General features: G+C 32.8%; 1 protein-coding gene across 1 annotated transcript; it reads left to right on the top strand.

The window, feature by feature from the left end:
- The first annotated feature begins 7,159 nt into the window (after positions 1 to 7,159).
- LOC134700959 (MAM and LDL-receptor class A domain-containing protein 1-like) lies at positions 7,160 to 21,009 on the top strand. Its single transcript, XM_063562103.1, has 14 exons — positions 7,160 to 7,311; positions 8,037 to 8,141; positions 8,706 to 8,846; positions 9,234 to 9,578; positions 9,887 to 10,003; positions 10,291 to 10,455; positions 11,165 to 11,298; positions 13,456 to 13,672; positions 14,884 to 14,994; positions 15,431 to 15,541; positions 16,362 to 16,529; positions 17,190 to 17,543; positions 18,042 to 18,110; positions 18,861 to 21,009. The coding sequence occupies exons 1-14, from the start codon at positions 7,173 to 7,175 to the stop codon at positions 18,980 to 18,982; spliced, it is 2,298 nt and encodes a 765-aa protein (XP_063418173.1). The 5' UTR covers positions 7,160 to 7,172; the 3' UTR covers positions 18,983 to 21,009.
- Positions 21,010 to 21,935: the final 926 nt, after the last annotated feature.

The following is a 21,935-nucleotide window of genomic DNA, read 5'->3' on the forward strand; positions in this document are numbered from 1 at the left end:
CAAGGACAAAAGAAATTACATTGTGTACATTCCATCTCTATAGATGTTGTCTGTTCAACGTCTCCACCTGAAAAGAAATAAAAAGACTGAGTTTCGTTATTATCAACCCGCGTCACGTGATGTCTCCTCAATCTGGCGCGCGCGCTGGACCTGAAATAAAATAAAAACTTTCCGAACTAAACATGAAACTTCCCCGGAAATAATATAGACCCCTTACAGAAACAAACAAACAGACAAACAAACACACACACACACATAACAATCATCATGTTTCAAAAGGGGGGGGGGCAAGACCGTTTACAATTGCTTTTTAGAAGCAATTTATTTAAATTGTAAAACGACAATTTTAACCATTCTGTTCCGTTTATATATAAAAAAAAATCCCTAGGACCCCCCCCCCCCCTTTTTTTTTACCCCCACTTACAAATGAATGTGTTTGATCAAACCAATCAACGTGTTCAACCAATAAACCAACCAACCAAACAACCAACCAACCAATAAATCAATCAATCAATCAGTGCATGTTTCCGTCTCATGTGTTTAATATGGAGTCCACGATCTCATTTGTTTCTTTCTCGCTTTTTTCAAGAAACACTATCAAACGTGTTTAACCAACCAACCAACCAACGTGTTTAATCAACCCAATCAACATGTTTAGCCAACAACCAACCAACCAATCAACCAATCAGTGCATGTTTCCGTCTCATGTGTTTAATATGGAGTCCACGATCTCATTTGTTTCTTTCTCGCTTGTTTCAAGAAACTCTTTCCAACGTGTTTAACCAACCAACCAACGTGTTAATCAACCAATCAACATGTTTAGCCAACCAACCAACCAACCAATCAATCAATCAACCAATCAGTGCATGTTTCCGTCTCATGTGTTTAATATGAGTCCACGATCTCATTTGTTTCTTTCTCGCTTGTTTCAAGAAACACTATCAAACGTGTTTAACCAACCAACCAACCAACCAACCAACGTGTTTAATCAACCAATCAACATGTTTAGCCACCAACCAACCAATCAATCAACCAATCGGTGCATGTTTCCGTCTCATGTGTTTAATATGGAGTCCACGATCTCATTAGTTTCTTTCTCGCTTATTTCGAGAAACACTATCTAACGTGTTAACCAACCAACCGACGTGTTTAATCAGCCAATCAACATGTTTAACCTAACCAACCAACCAATCAATCAATCAATCAAAACATCAGTGCATGTTTCCGTCTCGTGTGTTCAATACGGGGTCCAAGATCTCAGTTTTTTTCCGGTTGCTTCAAGAGACCCTATCCCAAGTGTTTAAGTAATAAACAACAAACCAACCACCAACCAACCAACCAACAACCAATCAATCAATATGTATGACCGTTTATTTATGACAGTTTCATTAAAACAATATGGAAGAAAAGACCTATGATCAATTATTCAAGAAGAATTGAATTTCAATAATGTTCTTACATCTCTTCTGAAAAAAAAATCCACATCCTTCTTATCAGTTATACTCTGAAACTACAAGTCTAATCGACCCCAAAATGTGCAGTCAGCAGGGCATACATGTACTAAAGGTTCATAAAACAACGAGGTGCAGATATCTCTCAGACTTTTCCTAGAGAAAAAAAATGACAATGCCGTAAAAATTGCGTCCTACACTGCTACTTTTGCATAGGTACTTTTTCTGTACAAAAAATCTGTGGTACTGGAAAATTACTTTTAAAATATGGTACTTTTTTAGTACTTTAAATTTATTGTAATATTTAGGTACCTGTTTTTTACAGTACTTGATTTGTACCTAATATTGAGGTACACATTTAGTACTACACAATTAAAGTACAAATTGAGTACTTAAAATTGAAGTACAAATCAAGTACTGTAAAAAACAAGTACTTAAATATTACAATAAATTTAAAGTACTAAAAAAGTACTATATTTTAAAAGTAATTTTCCAGTACTACAGATTTTTGTACAGAAAAAGTACCTATGCAAAATTAGCAGTGCAGGGCCGTAAATCTCAGTGAAATCCTAAAATAAAATGTTTGCTTCTAGATTTAAATACTTATCTGTGTTACAAACTGGTGCTGAAAAATGATCATTACAAGAAAATAAGCATGCAACGCGTGTTTTAAAGTTACACCGGATCAATAAAATCCAAATCATGCACTGCTGGTGAACTGTGACCGAAATGTCAATTTCCTACAAGGACAAAAGAAATTACATTGTGTACTTTCCATCTCTATAGATGTGTCTGTTCAACGTCTCCACCTGAAAAGAAATAAAAAGACTGAGTTTTCGTTATTATCAACCCGCGTCACGTGATGTCTCCTCAATCTGGCGCGCGCGCTGGACCTGAAATAAATAAAAACTTTCCGAACTAAACATGAAACTTCCCCGGAATAATATAGACCCCTTACAGAACAAACAAACAGACAAACCAAACACACACCACCACACATAACAATCAATCATGTTTCAAAAGGGGGGGGGGGGGGGCAAGACCGTTTACAATTGCTTTTTAGAAGCAATTTATTTAAATTGTAAAACGACAATTTTAACCATTCTGTTCCGTTTATATATAAAAAAAAATCCCTAGGACCCCCCCCCCTTTTTTTTTACCCCCACTTACAAATGAATGTGTTTGATCAACCAATCAACGTGTTCAACAAAAACCAACCAACCAAACACCAACCAACCAATAAATCAATCAATCAATCAGTGCATGTTTCCGTCTCATGTGTTTAATATGGAGTCCACGATCTCATTTGTTTCTTTCTCGCTTTTTTCAAGAAACACTATCAAACGTGTTTAACCAACCAACCAACCAACGTGTTTAATCAACCAATCAACATGTTTAGCCAACCAACCAACCAACCAATCAACCAATCAGTGCATGTTTCCGTCTCATGTGTTTAATATGGAGTCCACGATCTCATTTGTTTCTTTCTCGCTTGTTTCAAGAAACACTTTCCAACGTGTTTAACCAACCAACCAACGTGTTTAATCAACCAATCAACATGTTTAGCCAACCAACCAACCAACCAATCAATCAATCAACCAATCAGTGCATGTTTCCGTCTCATGTGTTTAATATGGAGTCCACGATCTCATTTGTTTCTTTCTCGCTTGTTTCAAGAAACACTATCAAACGTGTTTAACCAACCAACCAACCAACCAACCAACGTGTTTAATCAACCAATCAACATGTTTAGCCAACCAACCAACCAATCAATCAACCAATCGGTGCATGTTTCCGTCTCATGTGTTTAATATGGAGTCCACGATCTCATTAGTTTCTTTCTCGCTTATTTCGAGAAACACTATCTAACGTGTTTAACCAACCAACCGACGTGTTTAATCAGCCAATCAACATGTTTAACCAACCAACCAACCAATCAATCAATCAATCAAAACATCAGTGCATGTTTCCGTCTCGTGTGTTCAATACGGGGTCCAAGATCTCAGTTTTTTTCCGGTTGCTTCAAGAGACCCTATCCCAAGTGTTTAAGTAATAAACAAACAAACCAACCAACCAACCAACCAACCAACCAACCAATCAATCAATATGTATGACCGTTTATTTATGACAGTTTCATTAAAACAATATGGAAGAAAAGACCTATGATCAATTATTCAAGAAGAATTGAATTTCAATAATGTTCTTACATCTCTTCTGAAAAAAAAATCCACATCCTTCTTATCAGTTATACTCTGAAACTACAAGTCTAATCGACCCCAAAATGTGCAGTCAGCAGGGCATACATGTACTAAAGGTTCATAAAACAACGAGGTGCAGATATCTCTCAAGACTTTTCCTAGAGAAAAAAAATGACAATGCCGTAAAAATTGCGTCCTACACTGCTACTTTTGCATAGGTACTTTTTCTGTACAAAAAATCTGTGGTACTGGAAAATTACTTTTAAAATATGGTACTTTTTTAGTACTTTAAATTTATTGTAATATTTAGGTACCTGTTTTTTACAGTACTTGATTTGTACCTAATATTTGAGGTACACATTTAGTACTACACAATTAAAGTACAAATTGAGTACTTAAAATTTGAAGTACAAATCAAGTACTGTAAAAAACAAGTACTTAAATATTACAATAAATTTAAAGTACTAAAAAAGTACTATATTTTAAAAGTAATTTTCCAGTACTACAGATTTTTTGTACAGAAAAAGTACCTATGCAAAATTAGCAGTGCAGGGCCGTAAATCTCAGTGAAATCCTAAAATAAAATGTTTGCTTCTAGATTTAAATACTTATCTGTGTTACAAACTGGTGCTGAAAAATGATCATTACAAGAAAATAAGCATGCAACGCGTGTTTTAAAGTTACACCGGATCAATAAAATCCAAATCATGCACTGCTGGTGAACTGTGACCGAAATGTCAATTTCCTACAAGGACAAAAGAAATTACATTGTGTACATTCCATCTCTATAGATGTTGTCTGTTCAACGTCTCCACCTGAAAAGAAATAAAAAGACTGAGTTTTCGTTATTATCAACCCGCGTCACGTGATGTCTCCTCAATCTGGCGCGCGCGCTGGACCTGAAATAAAATAAAAACTTTCCGAACTAAACATGAAACTTCCCCGGAATAATATAGACCCCTTACAGAAACAAACAAACAGACAAACAAACACACACACACACATAACAATCAATCATGTTTCAAAAGGGGGGGGGGGCAAGACCGTTTACAATTGCTTTTTAGAAGCAATTTATTTAAATTGTAAAACGACAATTTTAACCATTCTGTTCCGTTTATATATAAAAAAAAATCCCTAGGACCCCCCCCCCCCCCTTTTTTTTTACCCCCACTTACAAATGAATGTGTTTGATCAACCAATCAACGTGTTCAACCAATAAACCAACCAACCAAACAACCAACCAACCAATAAATCAATCAATCAATCAGTGCATGTTTCCGTCTCATGTGTTTAATATGGAGTCCACGATCTCATTTGTTTCTTTCTCGCTTTTTTCAAGAAACACTATCAAACGTGTTTAACCAACCAACCAACCAACGTGTTTAATCAACCAATCAACATGTTTAGCCAACCAACCAACCAACCAATCAACCAATCAGTGCATGTTTCCGTCTCATGTGTTTAATATGGAGTCCACGATCTCATTTGTTTCTTTCTCGCTTGTTTCAAGAAACACTTTCCAACGTGTTTAACCAACCAACCAACGTGTTTAATCAACCAATCAACATGTTTAGCCAACCAACCAACCAACCAATCAATCAATCAACCAATCAGTGCATGTTTCCGTCTCATGTGTTTAATATGGAGTCCACGATCTCATTTGTTTCTTTCTCGCTTGTTTCAAGAAACACTATCAAACGTGTTTAACCAACCAACCAACCAACCAACCAACGTGTTTAATCAACCAATCAACATGTTTAGCCAACCAACCAACCAATCAATCAACCAATCGGTGCATGTTTCCGTCTCATGTGTTTAATATGGAGTCCACGATCTCATTAGTTTCTTTCTCGCTTATTTCGAGAAACACTATCTAACGTGTTTAACCAACCAACCGACGTGTTTAATCAGCCAATCAACATGTTTAACCAACCAACCAACCAATCAATCAATCAATCAAAACATCAGTGCATGTTTCCGTCTCGTGTGTTCAATACGGGGTCCAAGATCTCAGTTTTTTTCCGGTTGCTTCAAGAGACCCTATCCCAAGTGTTTAAGTAATAAACAAACAAACCAACCAACCAACCAACCAACCAACCAACCAATCAATCAATATGTATGACCGTTTATTTATGACAGTTTCATTAAAACAATATGGAAGAAAAGACCTATGATCAATTATTCAAGAAGAATTGAATTTCAATAATGTTCTTACATCTCTTCTGAAAAAAAAATCCACATCCTTCTTATCAGTTATACTCTGAAACTACAAGTCTAATCGACCCCAAAATGTGCAGTCAGCAGGGCATACATGTACTAAAGGTTCATAAAACAACGAGGTGCAGATATCTCTCAAGACTTTTCCTAGAGAAAAAAAATGACAATGCCGTAAAAATTGCGTCCTACACTGCTACTTTTGCATAGGTACTTTTTCTGTACAAAAAATCTGTGGTACTGGAAAATTACTTTTAAAATATGGTACTTTTTTAGTACTTTAAATTTATTGTAATATTTAGGTACCTGTTTTTTACAGTACTTGATTTGTACCTAATATTTGAGGTACACATTTAGTACTACACAATTAAAGTACAAATTGAGTACTTAAAATTTGAAGTACAAATCAAGTACTGTAAAAAACAAGTACTTAAATATTACAATAAATTTAAAGTACTAAAAAAGTACTATATTTTAAAAGTAATTTTCCAGTACTACAGATTTTTTGTACAGAAAAAGTACCTATGCAAAATTAGCAGTGTAGTATAAAATTTATATTTCATTTCTTTGTCTGTCAAGAAACATAGCTCCTATGGCTAAAATAGAACATAGGAAAAAATGATTTTGTTTTGCTTTTGAAGAAAATAGGACAATTCAAAGAACATTTAAATAAATTGAAAAGCCAAAATAATCATTGATGAGAGATTTAACCAAAAAAGTTAAGGTGAGCGATTCAGGCTCTTGAGAGCCTCTTGTTTACTTTTCATCTCATTAAAATGATTAAAAGTAAAAATTAAAAGTAATTCATGTTAACTTGTTTTTTTTGCAAGATCATGATTTATTGATTGATTAATTTTTGGTGTTTAATACCACTTTTGGCACTTTGGGCTATTTTGCTGCAACCAGATTTTATTTGTTGAAGGCTACACAACACTCAGCAGGGAAACTGGTAGTCCTAGTTAATTTTAAAAGATTTGAGTTAAAATGCCACTTGGTCACTGAAGACCTATTATATATAGAAACAAGATGAAAGAGTATAGTTACCAATATATATCTACTGTAAATTCAGAAATTATTGCAAAATATGCAACAGGGTGATAATTGCAAAAATTTTTAACTCACATTTTGAAATATCTCATTAAACAGGATTTTTCTCAATATCACAAAAATTAAAACTACATTTTAGTCTTAATTTGACAAAATTAAAATAATTTCTGAATTTACAGTATTGACTTTTTCGAGGAAACAGTCAAGAATAACAGTATAATATTTTTTATATGTTGTTAAATAGGGAGACAGTGGCGGCCCTATGGTATGTCAAGATAATCAGAACAACTGGTACCTTAAAGGGATAGCGAGCTATGTAGCTAACTACTGTAACATGACAAATCGTCCAAACGTCTTCACTGATGTACAAACTTATCTGGGTTGGATAAACAACAACACAAGTAAGGAATTATTTATATGAATCTTAAATGGTCACATTTGTAGAATATTTATGCCCCAACTACACTACAATATTAGGGGGGCATTTTGTTTTCTGGTCTATGTGTCGGTTTGTATATTTATCTGTCTGTTCATCGGTCTGTCCCACTCTAGGTTAAAGTTTTTGGTTACAGTAGTTTTTGATGAAGTTGAAGTCCAATAAACTTAATATTTAGTACACATGTTCCTTATGATATGATATTTCTAATTTTAATTTCAAATTAGCGTTTTATCCCAATTTCACAGTCCACTGAACATAGAAAATTATAATGCCAGTGGGGCATCAGTGTACAATAGACACATTCTTGTTTCCTATGCTGCAAGAGGCAAAAATACCAGAAAGTCTGTTATCAAATAGCATAATCAATAGTTCAAACACATCAAAGGAATATAAAACAAATCTCATATTCCTGACCTGGTACAGGCAAATTGCTTATGTAGAAAATGTTTGATACAAAGTGTAACAGATAAAATACCAGAACAGAATTTCCTGCTATTAAAATGAGTTGCCCTTTGCATCTATAAATATCTTTCTTAATACATTTTTAAGGATATACTTAACCTCATGAATAAACAATAAAACTAGTGAAAGAAGATTTAAAGTTGTATATTTGGGTTAAAAGTTTAAATATCAGATTTCATTTTATTTTGAAATGATTAAAAAATAGTTTTGTAATATATTTTTCAGAGTGTATTTTCAAATGTAAAAATGGTAAATGTATTTATGATAGTGAGTTGCTATGCAACAGGGAGGATAACTGTGGAGACAATTCTGATGAGATAGACCAATGTGGTGAGTGATCTTTATTCTCTGCTGCGCTGCAATAGCTACATTATCATTGTTTTTATCGTTTAGTATGAAGGGCAATTTGTGTGAAGTTTTTCTTCAATGATGTCACAAGTTCTAATAGGCAAAATATATTCTTGATAGTAAAGTTATACATAAAAACAGCAATGAAATTTTAATATGCAGTTAAAGTTAAATTGCGTATTATTTTATGGTGTTAAAATAATAAGAAATATACTCTTTTTTTTATGCCCCCATTGCAAGAGAGGGGAGGGGCATTTAGTGTTTATTGTAACCTTCTCCTTCTGTATGTTTTTAAGAAGTATATGTCTATACATGCATTGGTTTCCTTTCTCTAAATTTAGTTTGCCTCAACCAATTGTTATGAAACTTATATATTCAATGCTTATTACAAAACACAGATCATCTTTGAATTTAGGTGGACTCACTTCTATCTGGGGCATTATTAGGTCCTATGGACACATTCTTCATTGATTTAATAATTTATGAAATAAAATCTTATAATATTTATTATTGAAATTTTTTTAAAGTATTTTGTCTAATTTGTAGATGTTTCTGTGAGCTGTACATTTGACGACAAATTCATGTGTGGATATGGAATTGAAGGATTTCAACAACAAAGACAGATTTTAAATTCTCAGGACCCAACAACTTTACCATCATTTGACCACACCTTTGGTCGCTATCCAGGTAGGAATTTTAGAACTATAGATACCAACATGCGGAAATAAGCATTTTAGTATCACTTAAACACACATCCATAAAAAACAAATAACTTGTGTTTTATTTTATTTTTTTCACATACTCTAGCTACTTTAGGTTTATCATTAACATTGCCTGTGACATATTTTGATTTCAGAATAAAAAAAGTTGACTTGGTGCAGATATCACATGAAATATTTCAGTTAATGTTTCTTTTTTTCTGGATACTTATTTTACAAGTGAATCTTTGAAAATATTTAACTATGATGAAAGATGTGCTTAAAATATAATTTGGTTTTCAAATATATATTAAAAACCTATTGTTCCCAGCCAATGAGATACAACCAGCTTCACTAAAATCCTCATTTCTTTCAGGTTATTATATGGCGGGAAAAACCCCATCATCTTCAGGAAGTGAGGGGAGACTAACCTCACCAAAGTTCACAATACAAGGTTCTACATGTATCAGATTTTTCTACAATCTGCGTGGAGACCTGAATGCTGGCTTGAAGGTACGAATGTACACCTTCTCAACATCAGGAGACAGGTTGCAAGGTCAACAGGTGTATGCTTCAGGAGAAGGTATATTTACTGACAAGTGGAGACTGGGATATATTGATCTGAGTATCGGCACATATGAGATTGCGTTCATTGCCAATGACGGGATGCAAGTTGCTGTTGATGATGTATCTATGCTCAAAGGAATGTGTTCTCAATCAGGTAAAATTACACTGCAAAAGATAAGTGCTCTTTTCACAAAAAATATTACGTCAAAAATTTATTTATATATGTTATTCTGAATTTTCCATGACTTGCAAGTATTTTTCTCATAACATTTTTTGTAAAATGATTTGCGAGCCCATAAATTACCCCTGACATAAAAAGAATTAAAATATTGCAATTGTTTCCTAGATTTTCATAAATGTAAATAGGCAGAGCTCACAAAACAAGTTTTCTCTTAAACGAGTAGATCTTTATTGGAGGTTTTACTGTATATATATAAAAAATATCATTGACCTTTATTTTAGTGTGCCTTGCCAATGAGTATAAATGTACATCAGAAGCTGGAAGTGATGCCTGTATAAACTTTAATTCCCTGTGTGATGTTGTCAAAGATTGCCATTCAGATGAACTTAACTGCAATCGTAAGTATTCATTACCCATAATTCCCTGTGTGATGTTGTCAAAGATTACCCATAATTCCAATTAGATTATTTAAATACTAATTTTCCATAAAGTCATTCTAAAGGAGTTTATAGATGTTTTATAAATGTATATGTACTGAATACTTGAGTAATCACTTACCGATAAATTTGCCAAAATCAAACATTTTCCACTTTGGTGAAATAACACAAAATATAACCTTGCCAATATGACATATTCCCAAGATAAAGCTATATATATATATATATATTGAGTGATTGTTTTTCAGATTCTGAGCGACACTATAGTTGTGAGTTTGAGAACAGTGTCCTTTGTGATATCCAACAGGAGACCTTCGACAATGGAGAATGGCTAATCATTAACCAGACCTATACTAAATCATTTGTATTATACAGTGAATCTTTCCCAGATCACACCACAGGAACAGACCAAGGTAAACAAACTTTTTGATAGATTGATTATTTTATTGGTGTTTAATGCTACTTTCAGCAATACAGTTTCATTGGAGAAGGAAGTCAGTGATTACCACCAATCCTCTGTAAGAAAACTAACAAATCTATCTAATTAAGATTTGAGTTGGTTGCATCTGACACAATTGAAACAAAGCTTTTATGAGGGGAGATAGAAGGGGTCCTGATCCAGAAATCCTGTGCTTTAAAACATGAAATCCCGGGCTTAAAAATACGAAAGCCTGAGGTCCCGAAATCCAAAATAAATCCTGAAAGGGTCAATCCTGAAATCCCAAGCTTAAAAACACCTGATCCCGGAGTTCCAATAAAGGTCCTATCCCCCCTCTTTTATGTCCACAAGTTAACTTTATCGCAGAGAGGACCAGACCAAAAGTTAACAGTAAAACAAGACTGGTGACAGTATTAATAAATTGTATAATTATATAATATGAATTTCTGCTTTCAGGTTATATGTTGTTTTTAATGACAAACCTTTTGATGAGGTCAGAATTTCTGCTTTCAGGTTATATGTTGTTTTTAATGACAAACCTTTTGATGAGGTCAGAATTTCTCCTTTCAGGTTATATGTTGTTTTTAATGACCAACCTTTGATGAGGTCAGAATTTCTCCTTTCAGGTTATATGTTATTTTTAATGACCAACCTTTTGATGAGGTCAGAATTTCTACTTTCAGGTTATATGTTGTTTTTAATGACAAACCTTTTGATGAGGTCAGAATTTGTTGCCATGTCATTAGATGTATCACTGCAAGACAAAGATTTCTGTTTGACCTTCTGGTATAGATCAAAGACAGAGGCCACTTTCAAGGTCAGTGTAATATTACTGTAAACAACTACTTTCAAGGTCAGTTTAATATTACTGTAAACAACTACTTTCAAGGTCAGTTTAATATTACTGTAAACAACTACTTTCAAGGTCAGTGTAATATTACTGTAAACAACTACTTTCAAGGTCAGTTTAATATTACTGTAAACAACTACTTTCAAGGTCAGTTTAATATTACTGTAAACAACCTCTTTCAAGGTCAGTGTAATATTACTGTAAACAACTACTTTCAAGGTCAGTTTAATATTACTGTAAACAACCTCTTTCAAGGTCAGTGTAATATTACTGTAAACAAATACTTTCAAGGTCAGTTTAATATTACTGTAAACAACTACTTTCAAGGTCAGTTTAATATTACTGTAAACAACCTCTTTCAAGGTCAGTTTAATATTACTGTAAACAACCTCTTTCAAGGTCAGTGTAATATTACTGTAAACAAATACTTTCAAGGTCAGTTTAATATTACTGTAAACAACTACTTTCAAGGTCAGTTTAATATTACTGTAAACAACTACTTTCAAGGTCAGTTTAATATTACTGTAAACAACCTCTTTCAAGGTCAGTGTAATATTACTGTAAACAACTACTTTCAAGGTCAGTGTAATATTACTGTAAACAACCTCTTTCAAGGTCAGTGTAATATTACTGTAAACAACTACTTTCAAGGTCAGTGTAATATTACTGTAAACAACTACTTTCAAGGTCAGTGTAATATTACTGTAAACAACCACTTTCAAGGTCAGTTTAATATTACTGTAAACAACCTCTTTCAAGGTCAGTTTAATATTACTGTAAACAACCACTTTCAAGGTCAGTTTAATATTACTGTAAACAACCACTTTCAAGGTCAGTTTAATATTACTGTAAACAACCACTTTCAAGGTCAGTTTAATATTACTGTAAACAACTACTTTCAAGGTCAGTTTAATATTACTGTAAACAACCACTTTCAAGGTCAGTTTAATATTACTGTAAACAACTACTTTCAAGGTCAGTGTAATATTACTGTAAACAACCACTTTCAAGGTCAGTGTAATATTACTGTAAACAACCACTTTCAAGGTCAGTGTAATATTACTGTAAACAACTACTTTCAAGGTCAGTGTAATATTACTGTAAACAACTACTTTCAAGGTCAGTGTAATATTACTGTAAACAACTACTTTCAAGGTCAGTGTAATATTACTGTAAACAACCACTTTCAAGGTCAGTGTAATATTACTGTAAACAACTACTTTCAAGGTCAGTGTAATATTACTGTAAACAACCACTTTCAAGGTCAGTTTAATATTACTGTAAACAACTACTTTCAAGGTCAGTGTAATATTACTGTAAACAACCTCTTTCAAGGTCAGTGTAATATTACTGTAAACAACCTCTTTCAAGGTCAGTTTAATATTACTGTAAACAACCACTTTCAAGGTCAGTGTAATATTACTGTAAACAACTACTTTCAAGGTCAGTTTAATATTACTGTAAACAACCTCTTTCAAGGTCAGTGTAATATTACTGTAAACAACTACTTTCAAGGTCAGTTTAATATTACTGTAAACAACCACTTTCAAGGTCAGTTTAATATTACTGTAAACAACCTCTTTCAAGGTCAGTTTAATATTACTGTAAACAACCACTTTCAAGGTCAGTTTAATATTACTGTAAACAACCACTTTCCATTTTCACAGTCTTTCTTTTTTCCAAGTGACTTCATGACAAGTGATAGTCAAATTATTGTGCCGTGAAAACGGTGTAGCTTTCAACAATGAGCAAAATTAAAACAGTATATATAATCATCTTATAAAGACCTTGAAATGACAAATTGAGAAAATAAACAACCTGGTTTATGAAAATATAATACTGATAATACTTAAATTATTGTGTGCATTTATTATTGTGATTTTGTCAATTTGGACTCAAATGCAATTTTGATTTTTTTGATATGGAGAAAAATCCTGTTTAATTCGCATAAAAAAATTCAAAAATGTGAGTTAAAATTTTTGCGTTCATAATCCTGTCGCTTTTTTCACAATTATAAAAACATCACAGTAATTTCGAAATTGACAGTAAACAAAAAAAACAAGCTTGACTGACAATAGCCATAGACAATTGTGAATAAATTGTTATCTTTTAAATAATTTGTAGGTTGACATCCTACACAATACAACTGTAATGAATCTAATGAGTTTCACAGACAGAACCACAAAAAATTGGACCAAAGCCCAGATGCAACTTCCACCAATGAATGATGCTGTTATTAAATTCACTGTTGTCACGGAAACACCTGCTATCCACAGTTACTACAAACCACATCTGGCCCTAGATGATATACAGATATCCAATGGACTTTGTCCTGATTATGGTAGGTCACACTTTTACCTAGATGATATACAGATATCCAATGGACTTTGTCCTGATTATGGTAGGTTCACACTTTTACCTAGATGATATACAGATATCCAATGGACTTTGTCCTGATTATGGTAGGTCACACTTTTAACTAGATGATATACAGATATCCAATGGACTTTGTCCTGATTATGGTAGGTTCACACTTTTACCTAGATGATATACAGATATCCAATGGACTTTGTCCTGATTATGGTAGGTTCACACTTTTACCTAGATGATATACAGATATCCAATGGACTTTGTCCTGATTATGGTAGGTTCACACTTTTACCTAGATGATATACAGATATCCAATGGACTTTGTCCTGATTATGGTAGGTTCACACTTTTACCTAGATGATATACAGATATCCAATGGACTTTGTCCTGATTATGGTAGGTGCATACTTTACAGTTGGCTGTCTGAGAATCTAAGGGACTATTGACATATTTGATAAAGTTCATATCTCAAACATGAAAATAATGTCACATCATTGGTTGACTTTCCATTGTTTGGGACTTTTTTAACCAATTAAAAGGTTTTGATGTATTCTTTTGAAAAATTACCCAGAATTCATTTGATTCTGAAATGTTGAACAATGGATGAGTAGGGCTTTGTTAGCGAAACAGTGTTTATTTAGCCTAAGGATGTTTTACCCTTTAAATGAATAAAATTATTTAAAGAGGAGAAAAAAGAGATTTGAGGGGCCAATTTAGTTGAATTGGTAGATTTGAACATCATTAAAAATTAGGGTTTTATTGGCTGATAGTTAAAAGGACTTTATGAACACTCTTCCCTAACCTATTAACACTAATGTTATGAGTTGGTGGTGAAGTGTGTTTGACTGCTATCTAAGTGAACTAGGACTGCTGGTTTTCCTGGCAAAGATCTTTAGTTCTCTATGATTTCCTCCATCAATAAAATCACAAAAAAACTGAACTCAGAGGAAAATCCAATCGGAAAGTCCATAGTCACAAGGCAGAATCAAACGACAAAACTCATAAAAAACGAATGGACAAGAACTGTCATATTCCTGACTTGGTACAGGCATTTTCAAATGTAGAAAATGGTGGATTAAACCTGGTTTTTTAGCCAGTTTTGATGAAGTGCTGTTATACACATACAATCAATCAACCAATTAATAATTTAGAAATTACAGATGTCTTTTTCTTGTTTTGTAGGTTGTCCTGAGAATTGGAGTAAGTGTGGTAATGAGAACTATTGTTATTCACCTGAAGAAAAATGTGACAGAAAACTACAATGTTCAGATGAATCAGATGAAATCAACTGTAGTAAGTTTTCATAATTAAGTAAAATTTTGAAAATCTGGTCCTTATTATATTTTAAGATTTGGTATTTAAGGTGATAAAACTAAGAAATTTGAAGTAAGGATATATGCCAATTATTTCTTTTTCATACAATGCCATTGTTTTTGATAGGAGATATTTGTATATTTTGCTATAAAACATTTTTCAACTTTAGAAAAAATATAACAATTCATTTTATATAATTCAACACACTGAAGTTGTGATTGTGCTACATATAGGGAGGGGTATATATTAATAATGTTGTTCCATTTTTTTTTTAAATTTTCTTTTTTAATTTGTAATTTAAGGCTCTGAGAAAAAAAAATGGTTATTGTACTTTTAAAACTGTTTACATTTTAGATAAATCGTTATTCTCATAACTAATATAATGTGTTTATAATCCTACATAATTTCTTGGTAGATTGTACCGCTGATGAGTTCCGTTGTAATAGTGGAAGATGTATACCGTTATCTCAGAAGTGTGATCGGATTGGTCAGTGTTTGGACGGCTCAGATGAGGGAGATATATGTGGTAAGTTTACTGTTCTCTTACCATCAACCTACTGTTCTCTAATTCTCACCTGATTTATATTTTAACATCTTATCAATGACTGAAAAGGAAATACAAATGTAATGTCAGCCATGTAGGTGAGAGGAAAAATAAAGAACTGAAGAAGGCCAATGGCCGAAATGTCTTGAAAAATTGGTTTATTTAAACAATTATATAAAGTATGTTCCCTATTGGAATTTTGAAAACAAGGATGATTTATATTTATCACGAACATTTATTTTTTATGCCCAACCTACGATAGTAGAGGGGCATTATGTTTTCTGGTCTAATTCTCACCTGATTTATATTTATCACGAACATTTATTTCTTTTTTAATCAACATGTGTCTTGTTATGCTTGATCTCAATTCTTCATTGATAAATGTCCAAGGTCAATGTTCACTTTTGGTCAAATATGGCCTTGAAGTTCAATTTTATCATAAAATATCAAAATTGCTATACTTTAGTTCTTAAATGGATCAAATCTAATAGTCTGACTTCTTTGTTCTAGTAAATCTCATCAGACGAACACATTTTTGGCTTCGGAATCAGCACATTTTGGATATATTGTCAAAATTCTATGATTTTGTGCAATTTTTTTTTTACCTAAAAGCTCCTTTTATTGCTTTCCACTGACTTTGATATTGTTGCATGACAAAACAAAAATGAATACTAGGAAGATTCTGGCTTTTGATGTTTTTGTCCATAAATATTCTGTGCAAAATATTAAACTTATCTGATTTACATTTTCTTTTGCACCTTCTGATTACTTTCACCCATAAGTATACAATGATTAATTTCAGATCCTATGAATGCAGTGTCTTGTATCTTTGAAAGTCCTTATCTTTGTGGGTATACAGTACTGTCCAACAGTTCACTAACAAATGAGTACAAATGGTTGTGGACTTCCGGTGAAACACCATCTTTTTATACTGGTCCCAAGACAGACCACACCACAGGAACACCTCAAGGTATGTTTTATACTGGAACCAGTCTGGTGAAACGCTATCTTTTTATACTGGTCCCAAGACAGACCACACCACAGGAACACCTCAAGGTATGTTTTATACTGGAACCAGTCTGGTGAAACGCCATCTTTTTATACTGGACCCAAGACAGACCACACCACAGGAACACCTCAAGGTATGTATGATACTGGAACCAGTCTGGTGAAACGCCATCTTTTTATACTGGTCCCAAGACAGACCACACCTAAGGAACACCTCAAGGTATGCATTATTTTGGAACCAGTCAAGTGCTTCTAAGGTTATATTTTAGCTGAAAAAATTCTATCTTTCCCAAGGAAAAATTGTCAAGAAAGGAAAAATCTGGTTATTAATTTGCAAAATAAGGCTAGTCATGTAGGGCCTCTGCTAATAGTGTTTGTTCTGTTTCTATTTCTAATTTATTCAAGACCAGAGACACATTTTACAAAAATCTTAAGAGAAAAAACTTCGTAAGTCATGAACATTACAGTACAACTAAGGATAAATTTTTGTGAAAAAAAGTCTGGGGTCTGGTAAGCTGTGTGATTTTATTTTTGGTTAACTTGTCAATTTCTTAACCTGAAGTTGTTTTGAAAATGTGTATAATAACTGAAGTTTTGTAATGGTAAACATCTCCTATTCTAGGGCATTATATGTATGCAGAAGGCAATGATGGTACACATGGAGACCAAGCAAGAATGGCGTCCATTTATTTCTTGACAACAGCCAATCAGAGTCTTACATTTTTCTTCCACATGTTTTTGGCACAATACACCAAGACTGGAGGTCTGCAGATAGCGACTAAAGAAGATGGATCAGATATTGAAAATGTAATCTGGTTCCATAATGAATCTTCTGGGGAACCATGGTTGTCAGGATGTGTGGATTTACCAGCCAATCAAAATCTGTCTATCATTTTCATATCCAATCGGCATTCTCTTTCTATACAGGATGCAGACATAGCTATAGATGATATAGCATTAAGGGATGGCCTATGTGGTGAGTGTTTTTGTTTTTAGAGCCATTCCGGTGGCACATAATTCATAAATTATTGACTTTTTGCTACATGAAAAAAAGATGTAGGATAGGTATAAATGAGACATCAACCCAGGAACAAGAAGTAAACAAAATACTTCTAATTATTCAAGATATATAATAGATATAGGAAGATGTGGTATGAGTGCCAATGAGACAACTCTCCATCCAAGTCACAATTTATAAAAGTAAATGTCCAGGTTTGGTCTACAACACAGAGCCTTGGCTCACACAAAACAGCAATCTATAAAGGGCCCCCAAAAAAGTACTAGTGTAAAACAAAGGGTCTAATCTATATAAAAGAACAAGAAACAAGAATTATTTATGAACCATAACAACAAACTACAACTACTGAACATCAGATTCATTTAAAAAAACAACTTAGACAGATTTTCTTTTTTAATTCAGCCTCTCATCATTGGTCACTCATACATGTACAATATTTGATTTTACTTTTTTCAGGAACGCATAGTGAACCAGATGTTACTACGGCTAGCGCTGAAACACCAACAGAAACAACACCTTCTACAGGTATGTAGAGAAAATCATCGTGATCATGGTGTTATAGATGATAACTTATCTTGAGGTTCTGATATGCATAAGAAAACTATAAATGTGAAAAAACTTGCTGTGAATCAACTAGAATAGGCTAAATTTTGAAAAAAAATTAAGTTGGTTTAAAGTAATAAATTTTAGCCATGACACATGTACAACCTTTCTTGACCCTAATGAGTGATCAAGGTTGTTCAACACCCTCTATACTAGTATGTCACACAATCCCTCCAAGCAGCAGACCAACCACATATCAAAGAAATATTTCACTGCCATTATTAAAACCACTGTAAGGCCTACAAGAAAGAGAAAAAAAAAAAACCAACCTGACTGCACCTGCACTTTCAAAATGACGTCTAGAACAGGATTCAGAGAACGTCTTTGTCAGATGAAGAACAAACAGATATTCATTTGAAAGTTTGATGCTCAAACCATATACAGTCAATCATTTTGGTCTATTGTGGAGAGTTGTCTCATTGGCAATCAAACCACATCTTCTTTTTTTTATGAACCTGCTAAAAATATCACCTGTATTAAGCAAAAACCAGTGTTATAAGACCATCAATTTTATAGATCCCTCTATAGTACATGTATATGACATTGATAAAATACAGTTTTCATGGTTCATTGATCATTTGTTGCTGGTCATTAAAGTTTCAATCACTTGCTACAGGTTAGGCCATACCTACTTAATTTATTTACATCCTAATTAGTATATATTTATTTCAGGTTGTGCGTCAGACCAGTTTACATGTAACAATGGTATTTGTATACCACTATCAAGTCGTTGTGATACTTTTAGTGACTGTATCAATGGGGAGGATGAGTTAAATTGCAATACTGGACCCTAATTTGATGGACTATTTTCTCTGTGGAAGATGGAAGAAGATTACACTACAATCTTGGCCCATTGTCAATATGGACTATATTATATAGAGGGAAGATGATTAACAAGTGAAGATGATTAACACTGCTATCTTTCATCATATTTCAATGTGGACTGTATTTTGTATTGAAGATAATTAAACTGTTATCATATGACGGTTATATTGGACCATATTCACTCTCTTGTTGGAATATTAGTGACTATTGTAGTAAATCGGCCAAATTGTATTTATATACTGTGTATTAGGGTTGTAAATTGACTACCTGTATACTGTGGACCATTGTTGTAAATTGACTACTTGTATACTGTGGACCATGGTTGTTAATTGACCTACCTTTACACTATGGACTAGGGTAGTCAATCCGTCTACCTGCATGCTATGGACTAAGGTTGTGAATCGGTTGATTTGTTTTTAAGAACTATGGTCTGCTGACCCTAAACATAAAGACAGTGCAGATGTACTATAAACATATAAATCTTATTTTAAAGCAGACAACCAGTTATTTATATATCTTACATCTCATTTATATAATGCTTGCTAAAATGTGTTTGAATATACAATACTATGGATTCATTTAATTTTGTTAAAAAAAACCCAAAAAGTTTAAACTACAAGCATATAGTTAACAATTGCATCATTAAAATTCATTATTTCCCTGGACACATTACTGTAGATTCTTTTATTTTCGTTGGTACCAATTTTCGTGGATTGCAGAAATCTTCCATTTTCCAGGATATTTGATTTCATACTTTTGCCAAAGTTTGGATACAACTTTATAGAAATTTGTTTTTCATTTAACATTTTAGTTCGTTGTTCACCTGTACTCATGAAACCCACGAATATTGATATTCAACAAATAATAATGAATCAACAGTATATCAAAGAAAAATTAGTACCCAACAAATATCAATGAACCAATAGAATTGTTACCTTTGAATTCGCCATTTCAGAATCTAGTGCATTCTGGGTAAGATATTCAAAAGCGTACACCAAAATGTTGTGATTGGTCAAAAACATTCTAAACAATTGTAATTAAACCAATGACGTAACGTTATTTTCATTTTGGTGTACGAACAATGAGATTACCCATAGTCCTTCAGTTTCTGAAAAGGTGAATTGGTTGTACTGTGAATCCATGACCAAGTGTATGTACTTGTATGAAAGTATAAAAGAGTTGTGATTTTCAACTCAGATTTTCTCCATCATGTCATTTATCAAATTCATTTGCTGTATTTATTTAGGCATCCCAATCTAACCCACACATAACAAATTTTTATATATATATATAGTCTTCAGTACTGTTAATTCAGAAATTATATTTTTCAATGATTTGAAAATTATGATGTATAAGGATCCAATAATAAAACTCACATTCATTATTTTAGTAATGACATTTTTCCACAAATCTTTGCAAATCTTTAATTTTTTTTGTGGGTACTGATTTTCTTGTATTGAGAAATACTAGCAATAAGTTGATATTAGATTTCATGGTTTTATTTGCTTGTGCAATGAGTAAGGTAAGCATTTAGGCCTTTAGAAGATTTATAATTCTTTAAACCTTTGAAAAAGGTCTCATTGGGGTCTAAGCGTGACGCGAGATTGCCGACATTTAGTAAGCGTGACATGCGAAAGACCAATTATTGTGCCGTAAAAACGGGAAATGAAGTCTAGCAGGATACGGGAATTTACAAAAAAATGAGAATGTGTATAGTGTAAGCGGAATACAGGAATCTGACAAAACAGGAATGGGGTATCTTGTTTATAGTTTATTTTTAAGTTATATGTCTTTAAATGTGATTGAATGAATTTTATGTGACATAATATTTGTTATTTTTGTATTTTTTATACATATAAACTTATCAATTATATCTATAGACTCAGACGTACTTATATACTCAAATATATACTTCAGACTACTTTATTGTAATATAATATCATTGACATGATTGATGTATAATTTATGTGATTTGTTCATACATATCATTTATAAATATTTATTTTTCATATATGGTTTTAAACCAGTGCTTTCATTTTTTTTTATAGTATGTGAGAAGAGGAGACATGTTTTATTAAAACATAATTTTTAATTATTTTGTGACATAATATTTCATTTCAAAACACATCTCTATATAAATTGTAACATCAAACCCCTGCCAATTTTCTTTATCAGAAACTATTGAATGGAGTTTAAATCAGAAAAGAGAATAATGGAAAAAAATGCAGAATAAAGGGCAAAATATATTTTTTTCAAACTTCATATATATGTATATATGTAATAGCAGATGATAAAAAAACAAGAAAGTTTAATTAGTCAATGAATATTAAATTTGTTTGCAGTATAATATCCATTGTCCAATCAACTCTCTTTTTTTTTATTCCGCCTCTCCATTGCATTCAGGTGTCAATCTTAATTACAATGTACTATGCATGAGCAAACAACCAAACAAAGTTGGCAAGCAAGGCATTTAAACTCTTGGTTGGCAAGCAAGGCATTTGAACTCTTGGATTGCATGCTTTAATATTTTGGCTGAAATGTCATGAGACTGAAGCTCTTACCTGGATTTACCTTCATCAGGAACCCTCAAAGCCAAATATTTGGAAGCCAAGGATGTATAAGAACCGAAAATAGCTATTTGACCAAAAAATACTTAAAGGCAGATGACCTATAGTTGTTAATATCTGCGTCATTTGGTCTCTTAAGGAGAGTTGTCTCATTGGCAATCATACCACATCTTGTTTTTATACTAAACAATAGCCAACTTCATCTAATGGCAATTTGCTTGTCAGAGGGAGTTAAAACATTTCCTAAAGTTATTAAGAAGTTGTATTGTATAGTTATTAAGAAGTTGTATTGTATATGATATTGTTTATTTTTTATGGTCTTAATCTAAATTGTTAAGTGATTTTTATATCATAT

This window comes from Mytilus trossulus, unplaced genomic scaffold (assembly GCF_036588685.1).
Source record: "Mytilus trossulus isolate FHL-02 unplaced genomic scaffold, PNRI_Mtr1.1.1.hap1 h1tg000210l__unscaffolded, whole genome shotgun sequence".
NCBI lineage: Eukaryota > Metazoa > Mollusca > Bivalvia > Mytilida > Mytilidae > Mytilus > Mytilus trossulus.